At 44.7% G+C, this 24,776-nt stretch overlaps 1 protein-coding gene across 9 annotated transcripts in view; it reads right to left on the bottom strand.

The window, feature by feature from the left end:
- Positions 1-24,776, bottom strand: part of NFIA (nuclear factor I A) — a 348,500-nt gene that overhangs the window by 73,992 nt on the left and 249,732 nt on the right. For all 9 annotated transcript variants that reach the window (XM_031058563.1, XM_005422969.2, XM_031058564.1 and 6 more), the window contains 3 exons: positions 15,744-15,818; positions 6,693-6,810; positions 4,216-4,343 (listed from right to left, as the gene is read on the bottom strand). In XM_031058563.1, the coding sequence (XP_030914423.1) occupies positions 4,216-4,343; positions 6,693-6,810; positions 15,744-15,818 (321 nt within the window). The remainder of the gene's footprint in view (positions 1-4,215; positions 4,344-6,692; positions 6,811-15,743; positions 15,819-24,776) is intronic.

Raw genomic sequence — 24,776 nt, 5'->3', positions numbered from 1 at the left:
CCCAGGAGCTTTCGAGTGCAGGTAAATGGATGTGAGACTCAAGGAGTACAGCCCAAGGAACATGGGATTAATGCTGGGGCTTGCTTTGGCTGTCACACCTGACGTACAGGGAGACTGCTGCACCCTTGGTCACAGGAAATATCTGTAAAAGAAACAAAGCTGAGTCCTTTGCTCATCACTGCAGGCCCGATGTGCCACGAAGGGAGAGGTCGTGCTGCTGGTGGTGGGTGAAGCATGGAGGATCTACACCCAGGTGGGTGAAGCATGGAGAATCTACGCCCAGCAAAGTCTCACCATGAGACAGACACCAGGGTGCCTCAGCAGAGCAAGTGAAAGCCCAGAGGAAGGGCTGTGGATGGACAATAGGTGCAGCCTGTGTCCTGCACACAGGAGCAGGCACAGGGGAAGCATCCACTGCCTGATGGAAATAGCACACAGAGTGGTTTTGTCCTCTTCTGTTCCCCGGCCAGTTTGCACATATGTTCTGAGCATACAGCCTGCCCTCCAAAGACCACTTACAGGGGCAATCACAGGGAAGCAAAGCAGGAAGAAAAGTATCCAAAAAGGGAATTTGTTCAAGAGAAAAAAATGGAGACAGATGTAGAGCGGCTAGTCACGGCTGGCGGTAAATAACCCTCTGCCTGGAGTGCTCTCCTTCTCCAGGAGGAGTTCACATATTCCATTTCATATTTCCTTTCTAGGAAGTCAAACTTTTGTTTTTCTGGCATTTGTTCTTTTTCCCTTCTGTATGGTCTAAAGCTTGTCTTCTCATTTTCCCTTTTTCTAACAGGTTTTGCTCTCTTTGAAGTGCATTTCTCCCATCTCCCTCTCCCACAGCCCTGATTTCCCTGCACTGTCCCAGGCCACACCTTTCAGTACCACCCTCTCCCAGTGCCTGTGCCACCAGCACGTGTGTGCTTCACACCTGCTCCAGGGTTTGAGTCTCCCCTCTTTCTCATGTGCACACCTCAAAATTAAGCAGATGCGACACACAGAGATGGAATATTCATCCTCTCACTCCCATAAACCTGTCAAGGCATATAGGCCAAGAAGCTATCTCTGCATAAATCTAAATCTCCTGTGAGGAAGCAATCTACTCAAAGGCAATAAAGGCAAAGGATGTATTATTATCTTTGGTGTGGATCCTACTGGGCTGGGAGGTTGGCTGCTGGCTCCTCTCTGAACTTTCCTTCCCAGCCAGAGCAGCCATCCCACAGACAAGTCTTCCTTTCCTTGCTCTGATTTCCTCCTCCTGTTGTTTGGCCAGTAACCCAAAGGACAGGGTTTAATTATGGACTTTGGAAACCTGGCTTGCACTGCTCTGCCAGCACGGGATAAAACCTCAGCCTGTCTTCTGAAGCAGCCCCATTCTGCACTGCTGATACCTGTGTTATCCCACACAGCACAAAATGAGCTGCGGGGAAGAAGTGCCAAGCTAAACAAAAAGATGGGTTTAGTCTTTAAACTTCTGCAGCAAATTTCACCGAGAAGAAAACAAAACACCGAAGCTCAGAGATTACTGTGTGCTAAAACCTGTGCCACCATTTTGATTGTAGATTAAATCAATGGCAAGGCCTTTCTCTGGAAATAAAGACATCGGAAAGGATGGATCTGAAACTGGTCCAGGCTCCAAAGCTCCCTCTCAGAGAGGACTGCTGTGGAAAGCCCCCAGCTAAAACGGGATGTTAACATCACTTGTACAGTTTTCAGGTGACCAAATTATTTTCTAGGCAGATGCCCCACTAAAGACTCCTCGAACATTTTGGAGGTGAAACCTCCGTGTCGAACACAAAAGGCCACAGAGGTCAGTGTCACACCCAGGTGTGATGTCTGTGCACAGACCACAGCAGGACGTGTCCCTCAGGGAGCACCTCGGGCCAGTGACACACCACTGCCGCCCTGGCAAGGAAGGACACTCAGCACTGTTTTGTCCTTCACCACTGATGAGCTGAGGCTCTTCAGGTAATCCCTCTGTCAGCCGTGCTCTTGCAGTGACCCTGTTTCACAGAGAAGCTGAGGCAATGAATTCAGAGGACAGGCTGCTGGAAAGCCAGGGCAGAAGCACTGGGGTGGGGCTGCGTGGATAAAGCACAGGGATGGCTTGGAAGTGCATCCCACGTGGGCAGGATAAAGAAAGCTCTTTTTCTTCACAGCTGTGACAGTGATAGATGGCTTGGTGAATCTGAGCTATATCTGGTTGGTACCTGGCTACAGTCCCTGATGCTGCAAGGTGATTTTCTGCCATTTTACAGGCAAGACTACACAGAATCTGGGATTTTTCTATAATAAGTGAGGAAGGTCACGAGGAAGGAAGAACCTTCTCTTGTCTGACTTGTTCTTGCCTTTCTGAGCACCTCAGGAAGTTTGACATAGGCAGCTGTGCTTCGTCATGATGGGCGCCCAGTGGTGCCAAGAGCAGCAGAGGTGCTTTGGAGGCACTGTGAAGGCTTTGGGTACTTCCCTTGCCCAGCTCAGCAGCTCGGTGCCACCATCAAGCCAGGGCTTGGACGAGCCAGAGGTAATGACCACATGTGGGGAAAACCACCAGCAGTGGCAGCAGAATTAATAGCCAACCTCTGGCTGCTGCACAAATGGAGAACATTTGTCATTAACAACGAGCACCCCCAAACTTTGGGGGGAGCTGTCCCCCAGCCTGGCAGGGCTGCAGAAGCAGTGACCCCACCAGTTTCCAGCCATCTGTGTCTGCAGAGCAGGCTGGGATCTGTCCCTCTACGCCGAGCTTTTGTCCGCGCTCCTGCCGCTCCGCCAGCGCAGGTTCAGCGCAAGGTGAAGCTCTGCCTTGCATCATCTGCAGCCTGGAGCTGATGGAGGGGACAGCTCCTGGTGCCTGGGAGCAGGACACCTCCGAGCAAACAGCAGAGCCCTGGGGACGGCGGTGGCAAGGCAGTCACGGGGAGCCTGGCACTTGTCTGCCTGCAGGTCCACCCTCTCCTCCTGCCAAAGTGCCACATCTGCAGTCAATAAGGGCCCACAAGCTGGCTCCTCCTCATTAGAGGAGAGAGGGCAGCTGGCAGGGGATCCTCCAAGGGCTCCCAGGCACAGGAATCAGTCTCCTCCCAGTCTGGAATAGCCCAAATTTGGTGACTTTCTGGGCATGCTGTAAAGGACAGCTGTTTGACAGGGTCTCCAGAGAAAGCTGTGGGTATGTTTCCTACATGATGAAGGATATAGGTGGCTGGCCAAGTGCCCACAGAACTGATTTTAATGCTGTGCAGGTCGAATTCACTTTTCTGTGCTCTATAGTTCATTATACACAGTGCCCTGGACAAGCATGTGTTTCTTCAAACAAACCAAACCCGTACTATTTTAAATCCAGACGAACAAGAAAGACAAAAAAATACGTATTGCAAAAGATCCTTTGCACTTTTAGAGGACCTTCCCAAACCCTGGGAGGCACTGCTTGCTTTCCTCTAACAAATAAGACTTCTGGTATTTTTATTGGCAATAAATACTTGATTATTTAGCTGTAAGCAACACTGAGGCATTAACTTCACCTGTGCACATAGCACTGACCCAGAAAAATATTTCCAAGAGTATTAAGCACCCAGATGATCTCAGAATAAGTGATCAATGGACAGTCAAGTATGTAACGTAACATAACCCAAAAAAATGATCAACAGGAAAGATCACACACAAAAATTAACTGAGAAGAGGCCAAAGAGCTTCCTCAACATTCTGAAGTGTAACAGCCAGTGATATCTATTTTGATATGAAGCCTCCAATCACACTTCACAGCATTACAGATTAATAAAACAACTCCTTCTGTAAGTCTCTTAAAAGTCATTACTGAGTGATCTCAAGTGTTGTATAATGCTTGAAAAGTCCTTCTACCTTATATGAGTTTAGGGATATTTATTTAAGCAGCATAACTGATGGAGCACAGCCCAGACAGGTACTGCTTTTTGCTAGAAAAAGCTATCCCAGAACTGGATCTGGACAATTTGACAGAAAAAGACCGCCTATCTTCTGCTGCATTATTTAAATACTTCAGATATTTGGCCAAAACACAGAAGTGACACACTACAGAAACATTCACAGCTGCAGGAGCAATAAAACCACTGCCATATTTTCATGAGGCCGTTTCTCGGAAGTGACGAGACGTCTAGAGCTGGTCGCCTCTCTAACACAGCAATCCTGATAACCAAACAGAGCACGTGGAGATGAAGTTCTGAGGCTCTGAGAGCCGGGGCTTACCTGGCTCCACTTCATGCCATCCACTGGACTGGCTGCCACTGCCTGGAGAGCGCCCTTGGCTTGTGTAGAACGGCTCCTCACCAGGGCTGTCCATCTCATCCTCCACAGACTTGAGACGTTTTGTGGAGCTGAGAATGCAAGAAACACACCATGAGGGCATGGAAGAGGAACCAAGGCACTGCTGTTGGGACATGCTTGGGAACAACTCAAGGCGGAACAGATTTAGGGTGCTTTGGTGAGACACAGAACAACGTTTCACAGGCCATACCCCTAAACAGGCACCAGTTTGACCAGAAGTTAGTCTGACATTTAGGCTTTCACAGATTCAGAGTAGGACATTTTCCAAAGCACGCAGAGGTCAATAAAAAGGCAAGAATTTCATCTGCATTGCACGGTTCTTGCAGTTTGAATGAATACGGTGATGACACACGAGACTTATTTTCATTGCCAGATTTTTTTCACGGCTAATTCTGAAAGCAAATTGTTTATCAGTTCAAACTTTTATTTTCAATCTTTTCAATTAGCCCAGTCCCATAAGAAGGAACATAGGCAAGTGGATGATGGAAGAATCCATTCTTGGTTCAAATGTTCACGTTATCCTACAATAAGAAGCATTTGACTCTGCAGCTGTGCCAGCAAGCACAGAAAGCCCCCAATGGGTATCTCTGGCCAGTGTCAGCATTAAAGAATCCCCCCGTGATACATCACACCTCCCTCACCAGAGGCTCAGGACACAGAAGAGCCCTTTGAGTGGTCTCTGGTGGCCGCTGGCTCCAGCAGTTCTGCAGGGAGAGGATCCCAGAGCCAAAGACACTCAGCTTGGCTCTGTTTTCCATAATGAGTTGCACAGACTGTGTGGGGACCTTACTGAGAATTTCTCTTCTAAGTACTTTTCCAAGGCTGGGCCAGCTCACTTTTTTTTTTTTTTTTTCTTTTCCCCCAAATCTGTATTCTATTAAGACTTAAGGCATTCAAGAACAGGCTCCTCTGTGTAGGGGGAACACATTTAACAGACATAAAATCTTCCACTCTTGGTTTAGAGCTTGCAGCCTCCCCACCCGAAGCTCTGCACAGGTAGGAGCTGGCGGGTGTGCAAAACCAGTTGGTGAGAAACAGGAAGAATAAGTCTTGTGGCATGTGTGGAATGCAGGTTTGGCCATTCCTTAATTTAGAGAATTGTTATGTGTCAATAGGGGAAATTGTGTGCATACAATATAATTACCGCCTGATAATTCTGCTGAGTCTGTGTATTTAAAGAATTTTTTTTTTTTTTTTACTGGGAACAGCCTAATGAGAGGAAAACAAACATATTACCAAGTTATTAACTACCCATGCTGTTTATAATTAGCTCCTTATCAGTGGTAGCTATTTGTAGAAGAATAGAAGAGCAACAACTGAGCTCTTAAGTAACATTAATAACCTCACTTTTGCTTCTGGAGTCACCAGTAAATTCTACCTGAGAATGGTGCTAATGATGAGTGCTGTAGGCTACACAGTTTACAGGCAAGAAAGAAACAGCACAAAGTTTTTAATTGATGTGTAGTGGGAATTGTAGTCACCAAGCTCCATAACGTGCACACTAAGTGCAAGACAGAATGTTCTTCCAATCACTGCAAACTGTAAGAAGTTACTGCTAAGAGCCTCTCGTTAAAGATTATTATTTTTAAAATAAAAACAACAGCTATATTCAAACTACAGAGATTTTTCACACGTGCACTTGCTCACTGCAAAGCTGGTGGCACTGCAGGCTGAGATAAAAATGTAAAAGAGCGTTAGGCAGGAGTTAGACTTTCTTGTCATGTCTTTGAAATAAGTGATCTATTTTGGCTGTGGGGGAAGAAAAATCAATCTGGTTCCTTAATAGTGTTCAAGACTACTCGAGTGACTGAGCTTGTTTATAAATCTAATCTCATGGATGATTAAAGTGAAAGGTAAAAAATAAAAAATATCCTTGTTTGATAGTTGGCATCTAAGTCAAAATCAAAATCAGATGGGGCAGTCATCTGCATTAGCAATTTGGTTTTCCAAAGGCTGAGTCACAAACTTCTAAATGCTTTATGAAAACTAAATGCTTTATAGACCAAGATCCTAAAACAGTCTTAGTCTCACAGGTAACACTTTTTACAATAAAAACTACATTTAAGTCTATCTTAAGACTTTCCTTGCATCTTATTATGCTCCAAGTTATCTTCTGCCACAAGCTGGAACTCAGCAATTCCAGTGGAACTTCTCCTGATACCCCCAGGTACAACCAGGAGCTACACAGGTCCACACAGCAGTTTTTCTTAGAGGCTTGCACACACAAAAAGAACTTTACAGCAATCCAGCTGAACATTCAGCTCTGTGAATCTGAAACAGCTCCACACCGTGAGGCCCCCAAACAGCTTGTCAGAGAATTTAATGGTTACTTTCCCAGATGAGTAATGATGCTGGCCTGGGTTTCCAAGGAACCTGGTGGTAGGCAGAGATTAAATTACCTGGTAGAGGATGTGCTAGGTAAAGACCTCCTCATTGCTCCTGGGCTCATGCTGTAGTACGAAGAACTTTCCAAATCTGAGAGGGAGAAATTAGGGCCTGTTCCTGCAGCTATCGGTGCTGGGGAAACAAAAGAGATTGCAGTCAGTAAGTCATGTGAATATGGCATGAATTGCACTTCAAAATCACTTTCTTCTTCCTCATGGGTGTGTTTAGTTTCACGATGGGAACAGGTGGGATGTGGAAATTAGGAAATGCTAATGGTACCTGGCATTGCAATCAAGAAGATGGAAATTTTATCAAGAATACAATGTTCCATGAAAAAGAATCTCTCTTACATTCCTCCAAAGATATTATTATTATTTTTTAAAATTAAACAATTACGGCACGACTTCCTCTAAGCGCTGCTTTTCTATTAATGTCATTCTAACATTTAATGGAACTTGTTGCTTTTAGGACCATGTTGTCTCTATTGGCATGGTTACAGATAGGCTGCATCATCCCTGTAGAGTGCTTGGCAGGATCTATAAGCAGCACAGGCAGGGAAATACACACCTCAGAACCTCTGGGATGCATGTGATGTACAGCCACAAGCACAGAGGTTAAGAAAGCAGATGAGAAACTTGAGTTCTTTTCTGCCTAAGAGCATCTGAGCTTTCCTCTGGCCTCTCCTCCAGCTAAATCAGAGCTATGACTCCCCAAAAGTTTTATCCAGCAGTGACCTTCCACTTTTCACCCCATCACCTTACCCAGTACTGAAATTTTTCTTGCAAGGGATACGAATCCCTGCAATTTCCCTGTCCTGGATCTTTGGTTTCACATGAAACATCACAGATTCCTACACACCCTGAAATTTGCAGGCACAAGCCATGAACTCCACGTGCTGTATTCTTCTGGGAGCAGACAAGGAGCAGAGCAGCTTAATGCTGGAGCCAGCAGAGAATGGATTTCGTGCTGAAATGCCACTAATACAGCACATGGTACCACGTCCACTGTGGCTGTTCCAGTGCTATTCACAGGACAATGCAACTTCGGGGGCTGACAATCACAGATCATGGGTTTCTCTCACACTTCAGAGCCATCTGAAAAGGGACCTCCTGCACAATGAAACGCACCAGCTTGGCCTGGGCTGCATTGTCTGAGAGCCCTGATTCACAGCCACAAAGGCAAGGCAGTCTCAGTGCCACACAGGGATGCTGAGCCAAGTTTAATCTTTGGTCTGAGAATCTGGCCCATTTTCAAACATGAAAAAAATCTTTCAGTCCAACGGGGAAGGAGTGAGGAAATGAAGACAGGATAGCTCCTATCACCCAGCTAACATGTCTGGGCTGGGAGTGCTGCCACTGACTGTAACGGGGCCAGTGTTTCACCCCAAGTCTTAAGGAGCTCACAATGTCAGATTTGACAGAGGAATAATGTAGCTTTGCAGCTGCCTCATCATCCCCACAAGACAATTAGTTGTTGTTTGGCAAGGATCTTTTAAGAACGTCATTGAGACATAAAGGGAACGGCCTGGATATCCACAGACTTCTAAAGCCAGGGACGGAAAATGCACAAGGCCATTAAAACTTGAGAAAATCTGGAATGGTCATTAAAAGGAATTAAGTTGGGAAGTAATTTATGACAAGAACACTCAAATCCTTTGTTATCTTCTCTTAACTATCATAGGCTTCCTGCACACTGGGTATATGAGAGGGTGTGTTAACAGAGGCAAAGAAAAATTAAGCACAGTAAAATTAACTGGTTTTATCAATTTGTGCTTTCTGCAACAGTTTCCTGACAGCAGCTACAAGAGGCTGTAAAACTGATGAATTTGCATGGAAAAAGAAACCGGTGTAAGTAATTTGTGTAAAAGGTAACAGGGACATGGACTGCTATAATTCAGACACCCTGCAGATAGCAGACTGCTGCAGTGTGTGCAGTTATGGGTTAGAAAAATGACCACACTGCAGTCAGTCTGACTTGAATGGAAATCAATCATAAAGGTACTCTCTGCAGCATCTACTCCACAGTTTTCAGCAACTTCCTTGCCAAACAGATTTGTGCTCTGCAAACCCTTTCCTGAGCAATTCCTCTGCACTCTCTGCCTCCCAAACTTACAGGTTAAGCACACAGCTTTCCAAACAGGAACATAAAAAGGCAAGCATTAAATTAAAGCACCGTTTCTTTCTGAGGCACAATGAACTTCCTGGACATTGCCAGATTTATGAAACAGTTTTATTCCAAGGAGATAAGGAAGAAAAACTGGTATGTGGGTAACGCTTCCCTTCTTTCTTTCCCCCTGCCCCATTTATTGCCCTTTCCCCAGATGCTGGATATTTCTTGAGTTGGCCCTATAGAAGAAAGGAATACTCAGAGCAGGGCTAGGGCAGGAAAAAGGCATTGCTGATGCTGTGTAAACTCAGTGCACAGCAGAAAGGGCTGACCCCACAGGGGCTGGTGCCTGGGTAGCAAACACTGAGGATGCTGTGCTGGTCACTGGCCAAAACCACTTTGCCACACTCAAATGCCAGTTTGAAAACAGAGGGTTAAAGAACAAAACTCATCTTTAACAGACACCAGCAGAGGTTAAAGTACCTGGCTGGGCTGTGGGGGCCAGTTCCTGAGCCCTGTGGCAGTCCTTGCACAGGAGCCACCACCCTGCCACCATCAGCTCAAGGTCTCTGCCCCAGAAGTGCTGTGGCAAAGGTTGCACAGGGCTGAGCTGCTCCAAAATCCCTTCTGCTGCCTTTCTGACAGTGCCTGTCTTCCACCAAAGCCCATTTGTACCTTAGCTTGCAGTTATTGCATTTACTGCCATAAATCACAACAGCATGCTGGAGTTGTGGCTGCCCCATCCCTGGGAGTGTCCAAGGCCAGGCTGGAGCAACCTGGGATAGTGGGAGGTGTCCCTGCTGGAATGGGGTAAGCTTTAAGGTCCTTTCCAACCCAAACCATTCTGGCATTCTATGACTCCCAGCAAAGGCAGCATCTCTGCAGAGTACGCAAAGGGATCAGAGTGGTGCAAACTGTGGCAAAACTCTTATCCTAAAAAACTACCTAAACTAAAAAACTGTCTAAACTAAAAAACACTGTCTAAACTAAAAAAACTCAGTCTAAACCAAACCTGTTTCTTGCAGCATGTGGCAATCCACCACACAACCTCCCTTCCCCTGTTCCTATGCCCAGGAACAGGCTCCAGCCCCACGTGGAGCAGAGTGCTGGGAGCTGCAGCCTCACAAAATCCAGGCAATGATATTTAAACCACACCATTACCCCTGCAAGAAATGCTCTGCAGCAAAGTGACCTCCTGACAGCTCAGGAACATCCCCCAAATGGGAAAGGATGTCAGAAACTGCAACTGTGAGTCAAAGCAAAAATCTCGAGATGCTGCCTGACCCAGGGCTATGAGCTGGAAGGAGGTGGGAGGGAAGGATCCCTCTCACCCCATACCCAGCCTGGAGCCCCCATTTCAGCTGCTGGCATCAAAAAAGTTCCCTGTGCACAGGGACACGCTCAGAGGGGCAGGAGGAGCTGGTTTGCCTGAACAGAGGAGGAGGAGGAGGAAGGTTGGTGCCTCTGCCTGACACTTTTCTACTCCCGGGATGCAGGGCAGCATCACCCTGCTCCCAGCCTGCTCCCTCCAGCTCAGCTCCTCACCCCAAATGTCAAGAAAACTAATAGAGAAATTAAGAAAAAGTCCTCTGACTAAACCCAATTGCAATATTTATTTTGAAAAAATTACTGAATTACAGAACAGGAAACCCACTAAATAAAACCAGCCAGGCTGGTATTTGTCTCCCTTGGAATATGGCACTTTCTTTAAGCCATACTAATATTTAGCCTCTCTTTTTTGTCCCCATTTGTATGTATTTATTTTTACAGAGGGGCTGGGATGTGACTAAGATCATTACATGTGTAACACTGCAGTGAAGTGATAATGTGTTTAAGGTTAAATGGGAGAAACATGACATTTGACTAATAAACTTTTTCCTGTGTTGTGACTCCGTAAACAAAGGGAAACACACTGTGCTGCTGCTGCTGGGAGGAAAGGGGAGCTGGGTGGGTTTTTGTTTTTTTTTTTTGCAAGGCCTTTGTTTGCTCCACACTGTATCATTAGATTCAAAGAGGCTTCGCCGAATACAACAGATATGAAATGTGTGATGTTCATTTTAAAATTACAAGTACAGCCTGCTATTGACCATCTAATTATGCTGAGTTCCATTTATAAACATAGCTAACCACTAAGTTTATAGAGACTTTTTGTGCTGCTTTAATAGGATATTGATCGAGAGCAAGGTTTGAGTGGACTGCCATTGAATTGTGTAATGGCATACAAAAGGCAAGGTCACGGCAACTGTTCACTCTATGCCTGCAGTCTATTTTTTATTATAATCTTTTTTTCTCCCTCTCATACCCAAGCCCACACAGAGAGTTTTGGATAGCAGTGCTTTCCTAAGGAATATAGAGTATCTTTTTAAATGTTAATTTTCATGCTGCTGACTTTAACTGCCTTCAGTGGTGTAGTGCTTAGTATAGCAGAAAACACACGGGCTGCAGCTCAGGGACAGCAGGTTTATCACACCCTGGCTGCACACACGTGTCTGTGAGGAGGAGAAAAGCCTCTCCTGGGCTACAAAAAGGCATCCACTGCCCAGCCCAGCCCCTCCAGAAGAGCCAGGGCACCCCACACCTTGCCAGGACATGCTGGGATTCACTTTCCCTGTTGGAAGAGCTGGACGAGGAGGCTGCATTTCCCCAGTCCCACCCATGCTCCGCGCCTGGAGTGTTGGCAGTGCCTCTCCACCCCAGCCCTTCCCTCATGGCAAGGACGCTTCAGCCCCTGTCTGCATCCCCCAAGCTCCATCCCCAAGCCTGGCACCTGCTGCATGAGCGTGGATGCAGGATCCTGAGCTTCCCAAAACGTCCTGCTCACACCCGTGGAATTAGTCCGAGTGTTTCAGGGATAATCAGCTGGGCCATTTCTGTGTGTGCACAGGAGCAGTGAGCAAGTTTGTGTGCTTGTGGTGCCACAGGCTCACCAGAGGGATTGGAAGTCCCCCCCAGTGCTCCTCACTGCACACAGCACACATTGAAGCCAACGTGTGGCATTTTCAGGCCAGGGTGCAGTCAGAATTCCCTTGTTTATCAGCACGAAGGATGATATCATTTTGACAAATAACACACCACCAAACAAATATGTTTGATTTGGCTCTAGCCAACGTTCATAAATCCTAAATCTTTCTTCACATCCTGGGCAGTGCAGTTTATCTGGCTGCTTGAATGACCTCTGAGGGAGGAGATCTTCCCAGCAGCTCTCCCTGCACATGGTGCACACTCAAAGCCAAGGGGGGATGCATTCCCTGTGCCTTTCTGCCTGCTCCAACCCTTGCCAAGGGAAGGGGACACACTGCAGCACCTCTGCAAAGGGTCTCCTCCAGTGCCCTGAGATGGCTGCCCACAGGCAGGGGAATATTTTCCTAAGCAGGGAGAAAAGGAGGAGGTTTCACTTGGCCAACAGCTGGCTGTCAGTTCCCAAACCCGCCCGTCCCCGACGCTTCTGCCTCTGAGCCCTTTGTTGTCAGCACAGACCTCTCCAGAGAGGGAAGAATGAAGCCTCTGTTATCTGCAAGGGTCTCCCCAGTATCTGGGGTGACAGACAACACTCAGAGAGGAGCTCACACCCTCTGCCTGCTAATAATGGAGGAGAACTGACAGCATGAGCTGCAACACCCACATCAGACGGGGCTGGAGAGGAGTCTTTGTTTTTTCAGATGCACATCTATGATCTCTTTTCTCTGTTTTACTAGGCTCTGCAAGACTCAGCAGCTGGGCAGCATTTCGAAAGAAAATCTGCATCTATAGGACTGAAGGAAGCAAGTTTCTGTTACCAGCACAGTCTAGACTTGTTCAATAGCTCACAGAAAGTGTGATGATCAGCACTGATAGGCAAGATAGATAACAGAAACAGCTGACCTTTCACTTGATTAATTCATTCCCCAAATTTGCATGATGGAGACAACTGCCTCTTACTTGAGACTCCCTGTCATGTGGACCTCTGGGAACTTTACTAAATAAACCCGGCACATAATTGCTACCCACAATATTTTGTAAGATTAATTTTGGATAACAGCTGCCTCAGGCCAGTTAAAACTGGGGGAAATCACTTATTTCTATCACTGTATTACCAAAAGCAAGCATAGAAAGAAAAGTAACAGCGGGCACACACAAAGATGACCTTTTTGGAAAGAGGACTGGTCTCAAATCAGGACACAGGAACACGCAGACAGCCCAGAGAGGGTTGTATCAACTTTAAAAGACCTTGCTTACCAATTTAGGCAAGTATGCAGCAATTACCTTGTTGCTCTGTTATGTGAAATAATTCTTTGAATATAAGCATGTGAATTAATACTGAGTTTTCTGGGAATGTGCTGCTGGACTTGACACTAAACATATCCCACTGGGTAGCCAGGGCATGTCAGGCTGTGGGCTTCTCAGACCTCATAAAGTAAACAAGGTTAAGGCTGGTCAGTACATGTCTGGGGCATCTCCAAGGAAAATCCAGGGTGCTATCAAAAGCAGTGTAGCTAAATCAGTTGCTGGCACTCTTCCCTCTGAGTCAGTTCTGAAGTGATATCCCGATATGCTTTGGGGACACTATTTTTGGTAGAGGTGCTGGCTTGTGGACAGGATATAAAACTGAGGTCTTGACCTCCCAGGATTATTAAAGAGCCCATGAAAAATAGTGCAAACTCCCGTGTCTGGAACAGATAGAAGCTGAATCTTTGTATTTTTCCCACCATCACCTCCTTTCTTATTTCTAATAAAGCCCATGCCCCTCATGCGTGCAGGTGCCCCTCCTTGAAGGTGGTGCACGTCAACTGCAAGCAGAGGGAACATCTCAGACACAGCTCATAATTTGCAAAACATGCTGAGTGCTAGGATTTCTGATACCCAGTGTTTCAGTTTAGTTACAATAAAATATCAGGGAAAATTAATAAGCTTGAAACACGATGCTCACGAGGTCAGCGCCAAGCTCCGGGGGAGGCTGGGAAGGCTCCAGCCAGGAGTGGGGCACTTTCCTAGGAAAAGTGCACACATGGAGCACGGCTGACAGAGTCCAGAGGCAGCTCTGCTGTGCAGGGCTCCTCCAGCCAAGATAAGGCTGTGGGGAAACGGGATGCCTTGCGGAGGGGGAGGGTGAACCCTTCGGGCTTCAAAAGCCTCACGCTGTCCCACTGGAATGAGGTGACACAGCACGGAGACACTCAAACCCTGGTGACAACCTGGGCTTGTCCAGCCTGGCCGCAGGTACCAGCCAGTCTCTGCTCCCTGCACAGCCAGCCAGATGCCAAAGGCTCTGCTGAAGCACTTCAGCAAGTGAACTGATTCGCAAATGTGCTGAGCACTCAGCAGCTCCTCTTGACTTCTGAGTCCTCTTAACTTTGCCCTTCTCCCAAAATTCCCACCAGCTGTCAGGGAAGGAAGCTCGGGAGAAATGTTTTCTTTAAAGTTTTTCTCTCTGCCTCTCTCCAGGGCATAGAGCTCTCATGTATCTCCCTCGTGCCATGCTTTCCTTGTACCATCACTTTTTTGACTGTAAAGCCAATTTTTTGAATGTAAAGCCAATTTAGTAGCTAGTATCTTTCCAAAAGACACTTTCCAAAAGACACTAGCTACTAAATAAAATAAACCAGGAAAATCCTCTGAGAAACACTGTGTTCTCACTCAAAACCACTGATTTTCTACTTGGTTTGTGCCAGTTATATTCTAGCCCCAGAATGACTTAAATTACATTCCCAGAGCCAGCACACAAATAAATATTTCTGCTATCTAGGAGGAGAACCATTTTTATCATTTCAAGAGACTGGGTGCACCCTAAGGTTTTAAAGGGGCACAGAGCTGAGAGTTTCACCTGGATAATGTGATATTATCTCCACACTAGCTGGAGAAAACATCACAGAATGGTTTGGGTTGGAAGGGACCTTAAAGATCACCCAGTTCCACCCTGCCATGGGCAGGGACACCTCCCACAGCACTTCCAGGTTGTTCCAACCTGGCCTTGGACACTTCCAGGGATGAGGCAGCCACAGCTTTTCTGTGCCAGGCCCTCCTCACCCTCACAGGGAAGAATTTTATAGATCCCTATAGAAATCCCTACAGGCCTGGCTTTGCAGCAGTGTCTCTGCAAGACCCTGTCCACACTCCTTCCTTGGACTATCTGGATTATGTCATAGCAAAATACAATCAATGCACCTTTGATCAATGGAACAGGGTGGTGACAGGTGCTCTCAATTTGGTGTTGTTAGTGAGTATTGACAGGGCTGTAATGATCATGCTGCAGCGTGTCACTCATGCTGGGGGCATTAGCATTCTTTAAAGGTCACATCCCAAATCCTTCTGGAAGCCAGAATTCCATACAGCTGATGGAAAACGTGGCCTGGGGAAGCCAGGATGTGTGACATTAGCAGGGCTGAAGGTGGCACAGTTGTTGGCATCATTAATGACTTCAGTAACTTGCCGGTGTACAAACCCCAATTGAGAGAATACCTGAGCTGGAAGGAACCCACACAGGTCATCAAAGCCCAGCTGCTGGCCCTGCACTGGGACAGCCCCAACAATCACACACATGGACATACACATGGCATGGATGAACACAATAGGAAAAAACAGCATCAGAAAATTTCCAGGTTTATGTGCACAGATCAGGTAATTTCCAGAGAATTGGTTACAATACAGCCCTTGGGTCCTCCAAGGAATCTAAGGAAGGCTGATTTTTGTATGCATTTGTCTGCACTCTGCCCATTTTCAGCTGGGTACCAGACAAGCTTATCAACTTGCACATGCAAGTTTGCAGAATCGAATTATTTATCAGCTGACTTTTAAATTCTGCTGGTTTATTTTCACATAAAGAAGTGGCACATAAATGCTGTCCATTGGCAAGAAATGGGGAGAAGAGAGTCCTAATTTTCAAGATGCTGTTTCTGACTTGAGGAAGGGAACAATAAGAATCAAAGAAAAAGAATAACTTGGATTGCAGAAACCACATAAATCAGACACAACACGATACTTACTTTGTGAGACTCTTACTAGCTCAGTCACACTGAAAACACCTGATGTGACAAAACTGTCCTGGAAGCCCAAATGTCCTACAAAACAAACAGAGAGAGAGAACTGCGATTAGCTTCAAGCATTTAATGACAGTATTCTCAAATACTTTACTTTCATTTAGACTTAAAATGTGACATCTAATTTCCCACTTAGCAGTAATTATTGTTTATGTAGGTGGGTAACCAGTCATACAGCTATGTAGGCTGCTTTGTGGTTTCTATCTAGAGGTTAGGAAAGCTAACATGACACATCAGCAGGGAGATTTTTACATGTTAAAGCATCTCAACAGGAAATCTGAAACAAAAGAGGACTATTTTAATAAACGGTTACCTTGGATGACCCCTAATGACTTCACAACTGAAATGAAAATACTGTACCTAGGAAACAGACAGGATAGCTAAGTTCCATAATCGTTTTAAACATTATTCTCTAAAGAAACATCTGATCAGGATTATCTACCCATTCATTCAAACCAAACAAGATTTAAAGATGTATTCTTCATTTTTCTGAGGTTGCACTAGGGGGATCATAGAAGAGCAGATGGTTAAAAAAAATTAAATTAAGGCATTTTCAACTAAAAAAAAAATTCTAACATTTAAAACTAGGTTTTGAAGGGAAAAATAAATCTCAAGTTAAGAAGTATTAACTTGTGGGATGTCTGTAGGAACCAGGGTGGAGGCATCCACGCTCAGCTTCCCTGTGCAAGGAATGCCTCTACACTCGCTATCAGAATGTGATGGCACTTTACATAACAGTATTTTCCTTCTTCCCTGCAAACATGCCTTCCACCAAATGTTCATTTAATTTTCACGGCTATGCTCAGTGACAAAGGAGCTGCAGCCCAGGCCGGGATCCGGCGGGACAGAGCCGGACCTCAATGAGAGGGAGGGAGGGAGGGCAGCACTCGGGCTGACCTCCTGCTTGGGAAATCAGGGTCACAGCAGAAATCGCAGGATAAAGGGATTATTAAAAGAACTGTAAAGTCCTGCTTGCCCACAGGATAAGTGGCATACCTTTTTAGGTTGTCCTACTTAGAGTCACTGATTCCGGCGCACGCACACATTTATTATTGAATGTTTTGCAGGGGCACCATCTGCTCCGCCGGTAATTGTTTGTCAGGCTCAGTACGATTTCCCTGCATTCCATGTATTCTCCTGCACCCCACGCTCCTGCTGGGAATACCTGTGCACCTTCCTCTAGTGGTCAGAGCAACAGGACTAATGCCAGCTGCACGTTTGCACTCCTGGCTCTTGTTTTTGGGGTTGTTTATGCAAACCCAGAATATCCCACTGCCATTTCTACCTGTGGAATGGGATGCGAAAAGAATGCACCTTCTGCACAGGTCTGCAGAGGGTGGAATGTCAGGGAAAGGTTTGGGAGAGATCTGGAGGGAGGTGAGCCTTCCACCTCCAGCCAAGATCTGATGGAATTCTGCTCCTACACAGAAGAAGTTCCCTGTTTCTGCGAGGAGCCCACGGTGCCAGATGAACGCAGTCTCTAAGCTAACAGACTCGAGACAAGTTTCTGCATCAGGCATGTTTTTATACTCCAGCAATAATGATGAGTTTTCAAACTGTGTATATGTATATCTTTGGGCATCCTTGTGTATGTGTGTATACATATGTATTATGTACACAAACATATAAATATACACAAATCTGTCATGCTCCAGCTGTAGATAAATGTACTATAAAATATTGAAATTGATGCTGAAATTCAACACAAACAAATTCCTCAATCTGCAAACAAGGTTTTTATTTACATCAAGAGAATAAATTTTTCCCTACTTCAAATGAAAAAAAATGTTCTTACAAGCTTTTATTTTTCCTTATTTTCAATTTAGAAATAGCTCCCAGATAGCTGTAAGTGCTATTGCCTGATCTGCTTTGTATTTTCCCACAATAAAGGTGATGACTACCTCATTCTGCTTTTTAGAAACGGTTGCTGCCCATACACAACGTTTGTTCATCGCCGATTTCCCAAGTATTTTTAATATGAAGATCTACTTTTCATATGCTGCAGCAGACCTGCCTATTGAATTAAATGATCTGTGAATTAAAAATAATTCTCTTAGGTCTTCACTGAAACCACTCATGTGCCTAAAATTAAGCATATGCTTAAGTGCCTTGCTGGATCGGGGCCAGGACGCTTACTACTCCGCAGAGCCCTTCAGAGGGAAGCCAGTCCATGCTATGTAACTTCTCACACTGTGCTCATCATGGCAGCATCTGAGCAACTTCCAGAAGTGCATCCAGCAATGCCACGAACATCTGCCACGTGTTGTTTTTTTCTGCAGCACACCACCCCGGCTTTGCTCTGGTGTCCACTCCCACCTGCATTTCCCAGGCACGTTCCCGCCGCACGGAGAGTGAAGGTGAAATTTAAATATGGAAGGGAAAATACCCCCAAGCCCTGAATCACAGCCACGGTAGGATATTTGGCTGATTTTTTAAAGGGAAAGCCCAAAGCCCTTTGTAATTATGCAGTAAAAATGTGATTGTGGCAAGGCAAACCACGTTACTTTAACCTGTCACACACAGGTGAAACCAGAAATGAAAGTGCCACTTTAAATACATTCTAACTCTCAGGGCGTGAGAGAAGATGAATAAGTTATCTTGGGCATGCTAACTTCAGTATTCCTATCTCTGGTACACTTCAAATGCCCACTTACTCCTGCAGGAACATTCTTTATTGGGAGTACATGTAATAGTAATCATTAAACAACAGCATGCAACAAGCGTGGTTAGATTTTCACCCTTCAATACCAAAAATAAACATTTCACAAATGAAAGGTGAATTTCCCAACTCTCCAATTTGATATTTACTTACAAACATTAGGAAATCAGGGGCTTGCCTTGCCAATCATTAAGAATACCCTGATACCCACAAAAGCCTTGCCCTTGGCTTAGAGCTGGATCATGAATGTATTTTAGGGTATGGCTGGTCTGTGAATTTGCAGTTCAGGAATTTTTAAAGGTTTGCCTGGATGGCTCAGACTGCAAAATCCAGGCCTAAGACTCTCATTTTTGCTGAGCTTGGATAACAGCGAGAGAAGGAAACGAGGGAAATAGTACAAAGAACTTAAATGTGTAAAAGAAGAATTACTGGGAAACAGCAGCACTGACAAAAGATGTGAAGCTAACATTATTAACAGGGGTCAAAATGCAAAAAATGTATCAGTTTGGTGGATCCACTTAATTCTGAATGAGGAGAAAAATAGGTAAAGTCAAGTAATTACATATGCAGATGTTAGCATTAAGAAGCTCCTGTGTTGAAAAGATGATTAAACATCCTGAAAGCTCCCAAGATTTGCTTTTCATGGGGCACTTTACTGAAATACTTGCACTGTGATAATTTTGCTCAGTATCCAAGAGATGGGACATTGAAGCTGCTGTGTATGACAGGTTATGTCTGCAGCTTTGTGCAGCAGTCACAGTTTGGTAGTAAAGAAGGTGCCCAGAATGAACCTCACAGAGCTCATCCACTGCAGTTTTGGGTACAAATTAAGACACGTGGCTGGCCAGGGCAGGCCCTGACTCAGCAAAGCTGTTGGAACACGTGCTCCACTTCCATCACATGCCTGGCTAAAGCACGTGCTCACTGCCCTGCCAAACAAAGATGGGCTGACAACCTCCAGGAGGAATTAAAATAAATGGTTCAATCATTCCTTTAGTCAAGTCCAGGGGCAGGTAGGACTTAGCTCATCACCTAAGATCTCACTTCAGCCCACAAAGATGATCATCTTTTCCTAAGGGGGGAAAACACCCAGGATAATAAGACCAAATTGAATAAAAAAGATCAGGATAGTAACTATTAAATCATTATGCACAACAGCCCGATCTTGTTGTACCAGGTACCACATGGAAAACATTTTTCCATAACTTGACGGCTGCTTTAATTGGGGAGAAAATTCCCAATGCCATTTACATATTCTTCCTTTGGATCCCAGCAAAGAAGCCAGAAGAAAAGGCTTCAATTGCTGGAGCCTAATTCTGATCTCTCTCAAAGAAGTTTTAAACAAATCTTTCTACACCGATCAAATAGAGTTTCACCTCATTTTCTCCTAATTTACACTGGCAGAGGAGAAATCAGGATTAGGACTTGTTGTCTAGTGCTATTTGTTTTGAATTATTAAGCAAACATTCCTATTTCAATGAGTAAACGTGTACAAAGGCAACTAACCTTCGTCCTAAAATGGAGTTTACAGGGAGAGTATTGTCTGCTTTCCCAATTAATGCAGTAAAAAGGAGTCTCAGACGTTGAGCTACCAATCAAGAGCTTGTGTTGTAGCTTGAGAAAATCATGACTGATGCAATTACTTTTATGTAGAAAGTCTGAATATAGTCTATAGGTTAAAGTTCATGGGGTTATTGTTCCTTAATTGAATATCTGAAGATGTTTTCAAGGTGCTCAAGGTATTATTGTTGTTTAATTAGCAGGCTTCCTTGCGTATTCCAACAGTATTATTTTTGCTGTAAAATAGTTAGATTGCACCATAAATATATGAGGCATTTTCTAAACAGAGATGCAGCTGGTTTCCTGAAAGCCAAGCTTAAATAAAACCGAGAGAGAGTTACTCCTTTGAAGATGAAGAAGCCCAAATCCAGTTATTTTTCTTCCACTACAATCTGAGTGACAGTGTATTAAGCTTCAGAGAACAGCTTTTTGGGAGACTTTGATTCCTTTTTAGTGTTTTGAAATTACACAAGTCCCCCAAACTAGCACTGAACCCATTTCTAAGGCTTTTTTCATGTTCAGCATCTCACTATACATAGCCATCTTAAAACCTTAAAATAGTAATAATCAATTAGGGTCTCAAGCCTATTATCTTAACCAAATGCCTGATTAAAAGAAAAGCCCTCTCTGCTCGAAGTGCAACTTGATTCCTTTTGGTTTTATCCTCTATCTAGATAATCCCATGTTTCACAAACAATGCGGAGCAATAATGTGGATGAGAAAATTAATGTCTGTATCACACAGCACACGCAGGCCTGGAGAGAGGGGATGTTATCAGAGGGAACCCAGCTCACCCCCAGGACTCCCAAAAGATTAGCTGTTCCGTGGCTGAGGAGGATGGGGCTGAGGGAGTAACTCCTAATCTGCATTCTCCAGCAAAAAAGGGAAGGACTGAACATGCGTGCTCCAGTCAAGACCTTCATAACATTTACACCCTGCTTAATTGGAAGGTGAGTTTATCAAGGCTGGGCTGACCCAGCTGAGGCAGCCCTGCCGCTGCTGAGAAATAGCTCAGCTCTATCTCACGCTGGAAGTACAAAGCAAGATCCACGGGGCTAAGCTGCATATCTAAAAAAAACTAACTCTGAATCTAAAAAAATGGAGATGGAGGAGACCATCTATGCCAGCCACAATATTCTGTCCAAGGGAATGTCTGTGCCATTCTGATGGCAGACAACACCAGGCTGGGATACAGAATGAAATCTGCATTTACCAGCAGCCCTCAAATACTGATCACCAGAGCTGCCACGGTGGCCTTATTTTAACTGCTTTGCACAAAATGCATTCCTCAAATTTCTAACTGATAAACCTTTAATGGTAAATCAGACCATGTTTTTAATTCATGGACATTTTATAGAAGAGTTAAGCAAGTCATTATACATTAAAGGTGATGCAGAAACCTCTCTCTCCTTCCCTGACAAATGCTCCCACTCCTATTTCAGCTTGTTATTTCCAATATAATTTTAACGCCACAGCAACAGCTCACCTTGGACAAATTGCGCATTTTCTTATGAAAATAACTGTGGGGCCACATGTCAGAGATGCTGTTATTTTCCCTGACTCACTACCTGCCTTTGGCTGAGGTTTTAAGAAGCACCAGAACTTTCTTTGTGGCCCATAGGAGGATGGATTAGACCGTCCAGGGCATGTCGTGTTAGTACAATAGAGGAACACTTTTAAGACTTTAAAGTCATGTAATACAATTCTAGGCTGGATCTTTCTTGTTAAAAAAAGTAGAATGGGAGTGATTGAAAGAGAAAAGGGCCAATATTTGACAACAGAAATCAGCATAACCTCCTAACAGCGGCAGTCATGGATGACTGCCCTTTGACCCGGGGAGATTATGTGGGATTTCAATGACAACAGCTGGAAGTGAGCATGTGAGAATAGAGAACACAGATCTGAGGCCTCCTACAAAAGACTGCACAATCCCTGCCCAGATCTGAGTGTTGATTAGAAATTGTTTCCTGGTCCTGGCTTAATAGACTGTGATAATGAAAGTTTTGTTAACCCTTCACAATATGCAAAACCACTGGTAAATGATTTGCCTTTTTGGGTTTTAGCTAAAAAGTCTGTATCCAGCAGACAGTGAAATTGTCTGTCTAAAATTGCTCGTTTTTGTGGGTGCCCAGAGCTCAAGTTCAGCTCCTTTTCCATATGGTTTGTGGCCATTGGGAATCAATGTCTGCTGGGGGTGGCTTGGAGGAGGGACTCTGACCCTTCCCTAAGGAACCCATCTGAGCAGGGATGCTCCAGAGGTGAATCAGAACACAAATACATGTGTAACCTCTCCCTGTGTGCTACCTTTCCTACTCGTGGCACTTTAGAATCTCTAATGAGAAAAATGCCTAATTATGCCTTTGATATTTGTCATATTGAGCTTCAGAGTCTGGGCTGCAAATTAATAAACGTGGGACCACAGCAAACATGACATCAGGCGTGTCACCAACAGCCTGATCCTGCACGGATCCACTGCAGCCTCAGCTCTTAGGAGATTCCAACTCATTTTATATTTAAGTGCAGAGATAGTGGAATTAATGGAAACTTATTACTGTTAATGAAGCGATTACAGATTGCAATCAATCATGTCAGGTTTTGTCCAAGTGGTGGCACACGGATAGCTCCTTTCTCTTGAAGACAAAGGTCTTCTTGAAACATTGAAAGCATTTCAATTCACATTAAAGGCCTTGTGTAATGGAAACCATTCCACGATCTAAGATGTCTGCTGTGGGTTTTCATTTCCTATGACTCCTCTCATCACTGGGTACTTTTCAGTACTCGTGTGTGTGAGAAATCAGTTAAATACCATTTTTTGATATAATGATAAAAATTTAGAATCTCCCTGTCTACCATAAACCCAATTTGATAAAAAAACCTGCATTAATACCGATAGGGGCCTATAGCTTGAAAAACAACAGATGTCTTAAATTAGCATATTTCAGTTTCAGGTCCTCCATCCAAAAATGAAATATTAAAGAAAAGAAGAAAAAATCATTATAAGTGGTCATACTCATTTGGCAGCTTATAAAATAATATGCCTCCTCAAAAGCGTTTCAAAGTAAATGAGATGAAATCTACCTTGGGATAATAATTCTGGAATATTTATAGCCTCCAACAATAAAAAGAGTAATAAAAAGAAAAGCTTGCCTCCCTGAAAATAATAATATGAAGGAGTTATTTATCTTCATATTTTCACATCAACCCCGGTTACAAGAGCAATGACAGCTGAGATCTCCAAGGTCTGTGGTGACATTGCCAGTGACTCAGTGTCCAAATGGAGTTCCAGGGAAAGCTGGCAGCATGTGGTGCTGCAGGGTGTTCCCTGGGCACCCACCAACAGGCACACACCCACCCCATGGGAAATTTGGGCACTGGAGGGGAAGACCCAGAAGGGAATATTGCCATCCCTGCCCATCTCCAAGGCCTCCATAAAATAACGTCCCAATCATGAGCTTGGCATTGCACTAACCTCAGGACCCCCCAGACAGCTGGGAAATCTCCTAAAGAGAATAATGTACGGATCATAGTTCTATCCACTGGTCATTTTTTGATGTTTTTGTTTTGCTTTTTGACCTTATTTCTGGTGGAGCCTGCAAGTGTGGGTTTGTACAACTTGCTTGTCTGCGGCCGATCGCACGCGCTCCATCAGCTGCCCTTGCTCCTCTCTCCATCCCCTGCCCTTGCTCCTCTCTCCATCACCTGTCCTTGATCCTCTCCCTCCTCACCACGCATCAGCTGGTATTTTGCCTCCTGAATCTGCCTGCCCTCAGGTTTCTGGGATGCTGCTGGCAGGAGGAAGGAGCCGACGGCAGGGCTGTGTGCTGTGGCCGCGTTCCGGACTGCACACCACTGGAGCGTGCCTTGGAACACGCGGAGTCTACTTGGGTTTACACTGCTCCAAATTAGAATTTAGCTACAGTATTAATGCCATAAATATTATTGTTCATGCTGTGTGAAGAACATCAGTGTGAAAATAAACGTAAGGATATTTAAAAACTGGTGTGGAATACTTAGGTATTCAGACTAATCACGGGCTGAAATAAGCACATTTGTTTCAAATCCTGTTTATAGCACTGCAGCCCCTCCCTCCTTTAAATCTTCCTCTTAACCATAGTGATGTTTATTGAATACCTGTCATTTCTCCAGCAGCATGTGCCAACAGCGGCTCACCAGTGCCAGGCTGCATGAAAACCCTTCTGTCTCCTATTCTCCAAGGGGCTCCCTTAGATCAACCACCACCATACCCAATACACTGAAACCCATAAATTTGCAGATACTGTAGTCAAAATTCTTAACAGGAAAGTGCACCCATTTTGCCCAGTGTAGCATACTGAAATATCACATGGTGAGAAGCATTTCTCACCATGTGTAAACTGTCAATTTGATTTGAAATTAAAATTTTTGATTAACATGAGCATTTCTGAGCCTCCCGCTGGCAGCAGCCCTATTGCTGAAAAGTGACATGATTTGTGACACACATGCTGTACAGAAGACCCATGCCAGCAATTGTTAAAACCGTTTTCATTCTGCTTTAATACGGTATGACACTCAGGAAAATAATTTTAATATTTAGGAGAAAGAGGGTAAAGGCTTAAGGACTGAAGTCCTTTATGGGTGTAAAGCGGGATTAGAGCAGCACAGAAAATCGGCACGGAGGTCTCCCCATCTCACAAGTCATGTTTCTTTTCAGCAACAGGAACCATCTGCAGGAGGCTAAGAAAGGTCCATGCCGAAGCACAAAGCCTTCTTTTAAATCCAGT

This window comes from Geospiza fortis, unplaced genomic scaffold (assembly GCF_000277835.1).
Source record: "Geospiza fortis unplaced genomic scaffold, GeoFor_1.0 scaffold396, whole genome shotgun sequence".
NCBI lineage: Eukaryota > Metazoa > Chordata > Aves > Passeriformes > Thraupidae > Geospiza > Geospiza fortis.
This window is presented reverse-complemented; position numbering and strand designations above follow the sequence as displayed.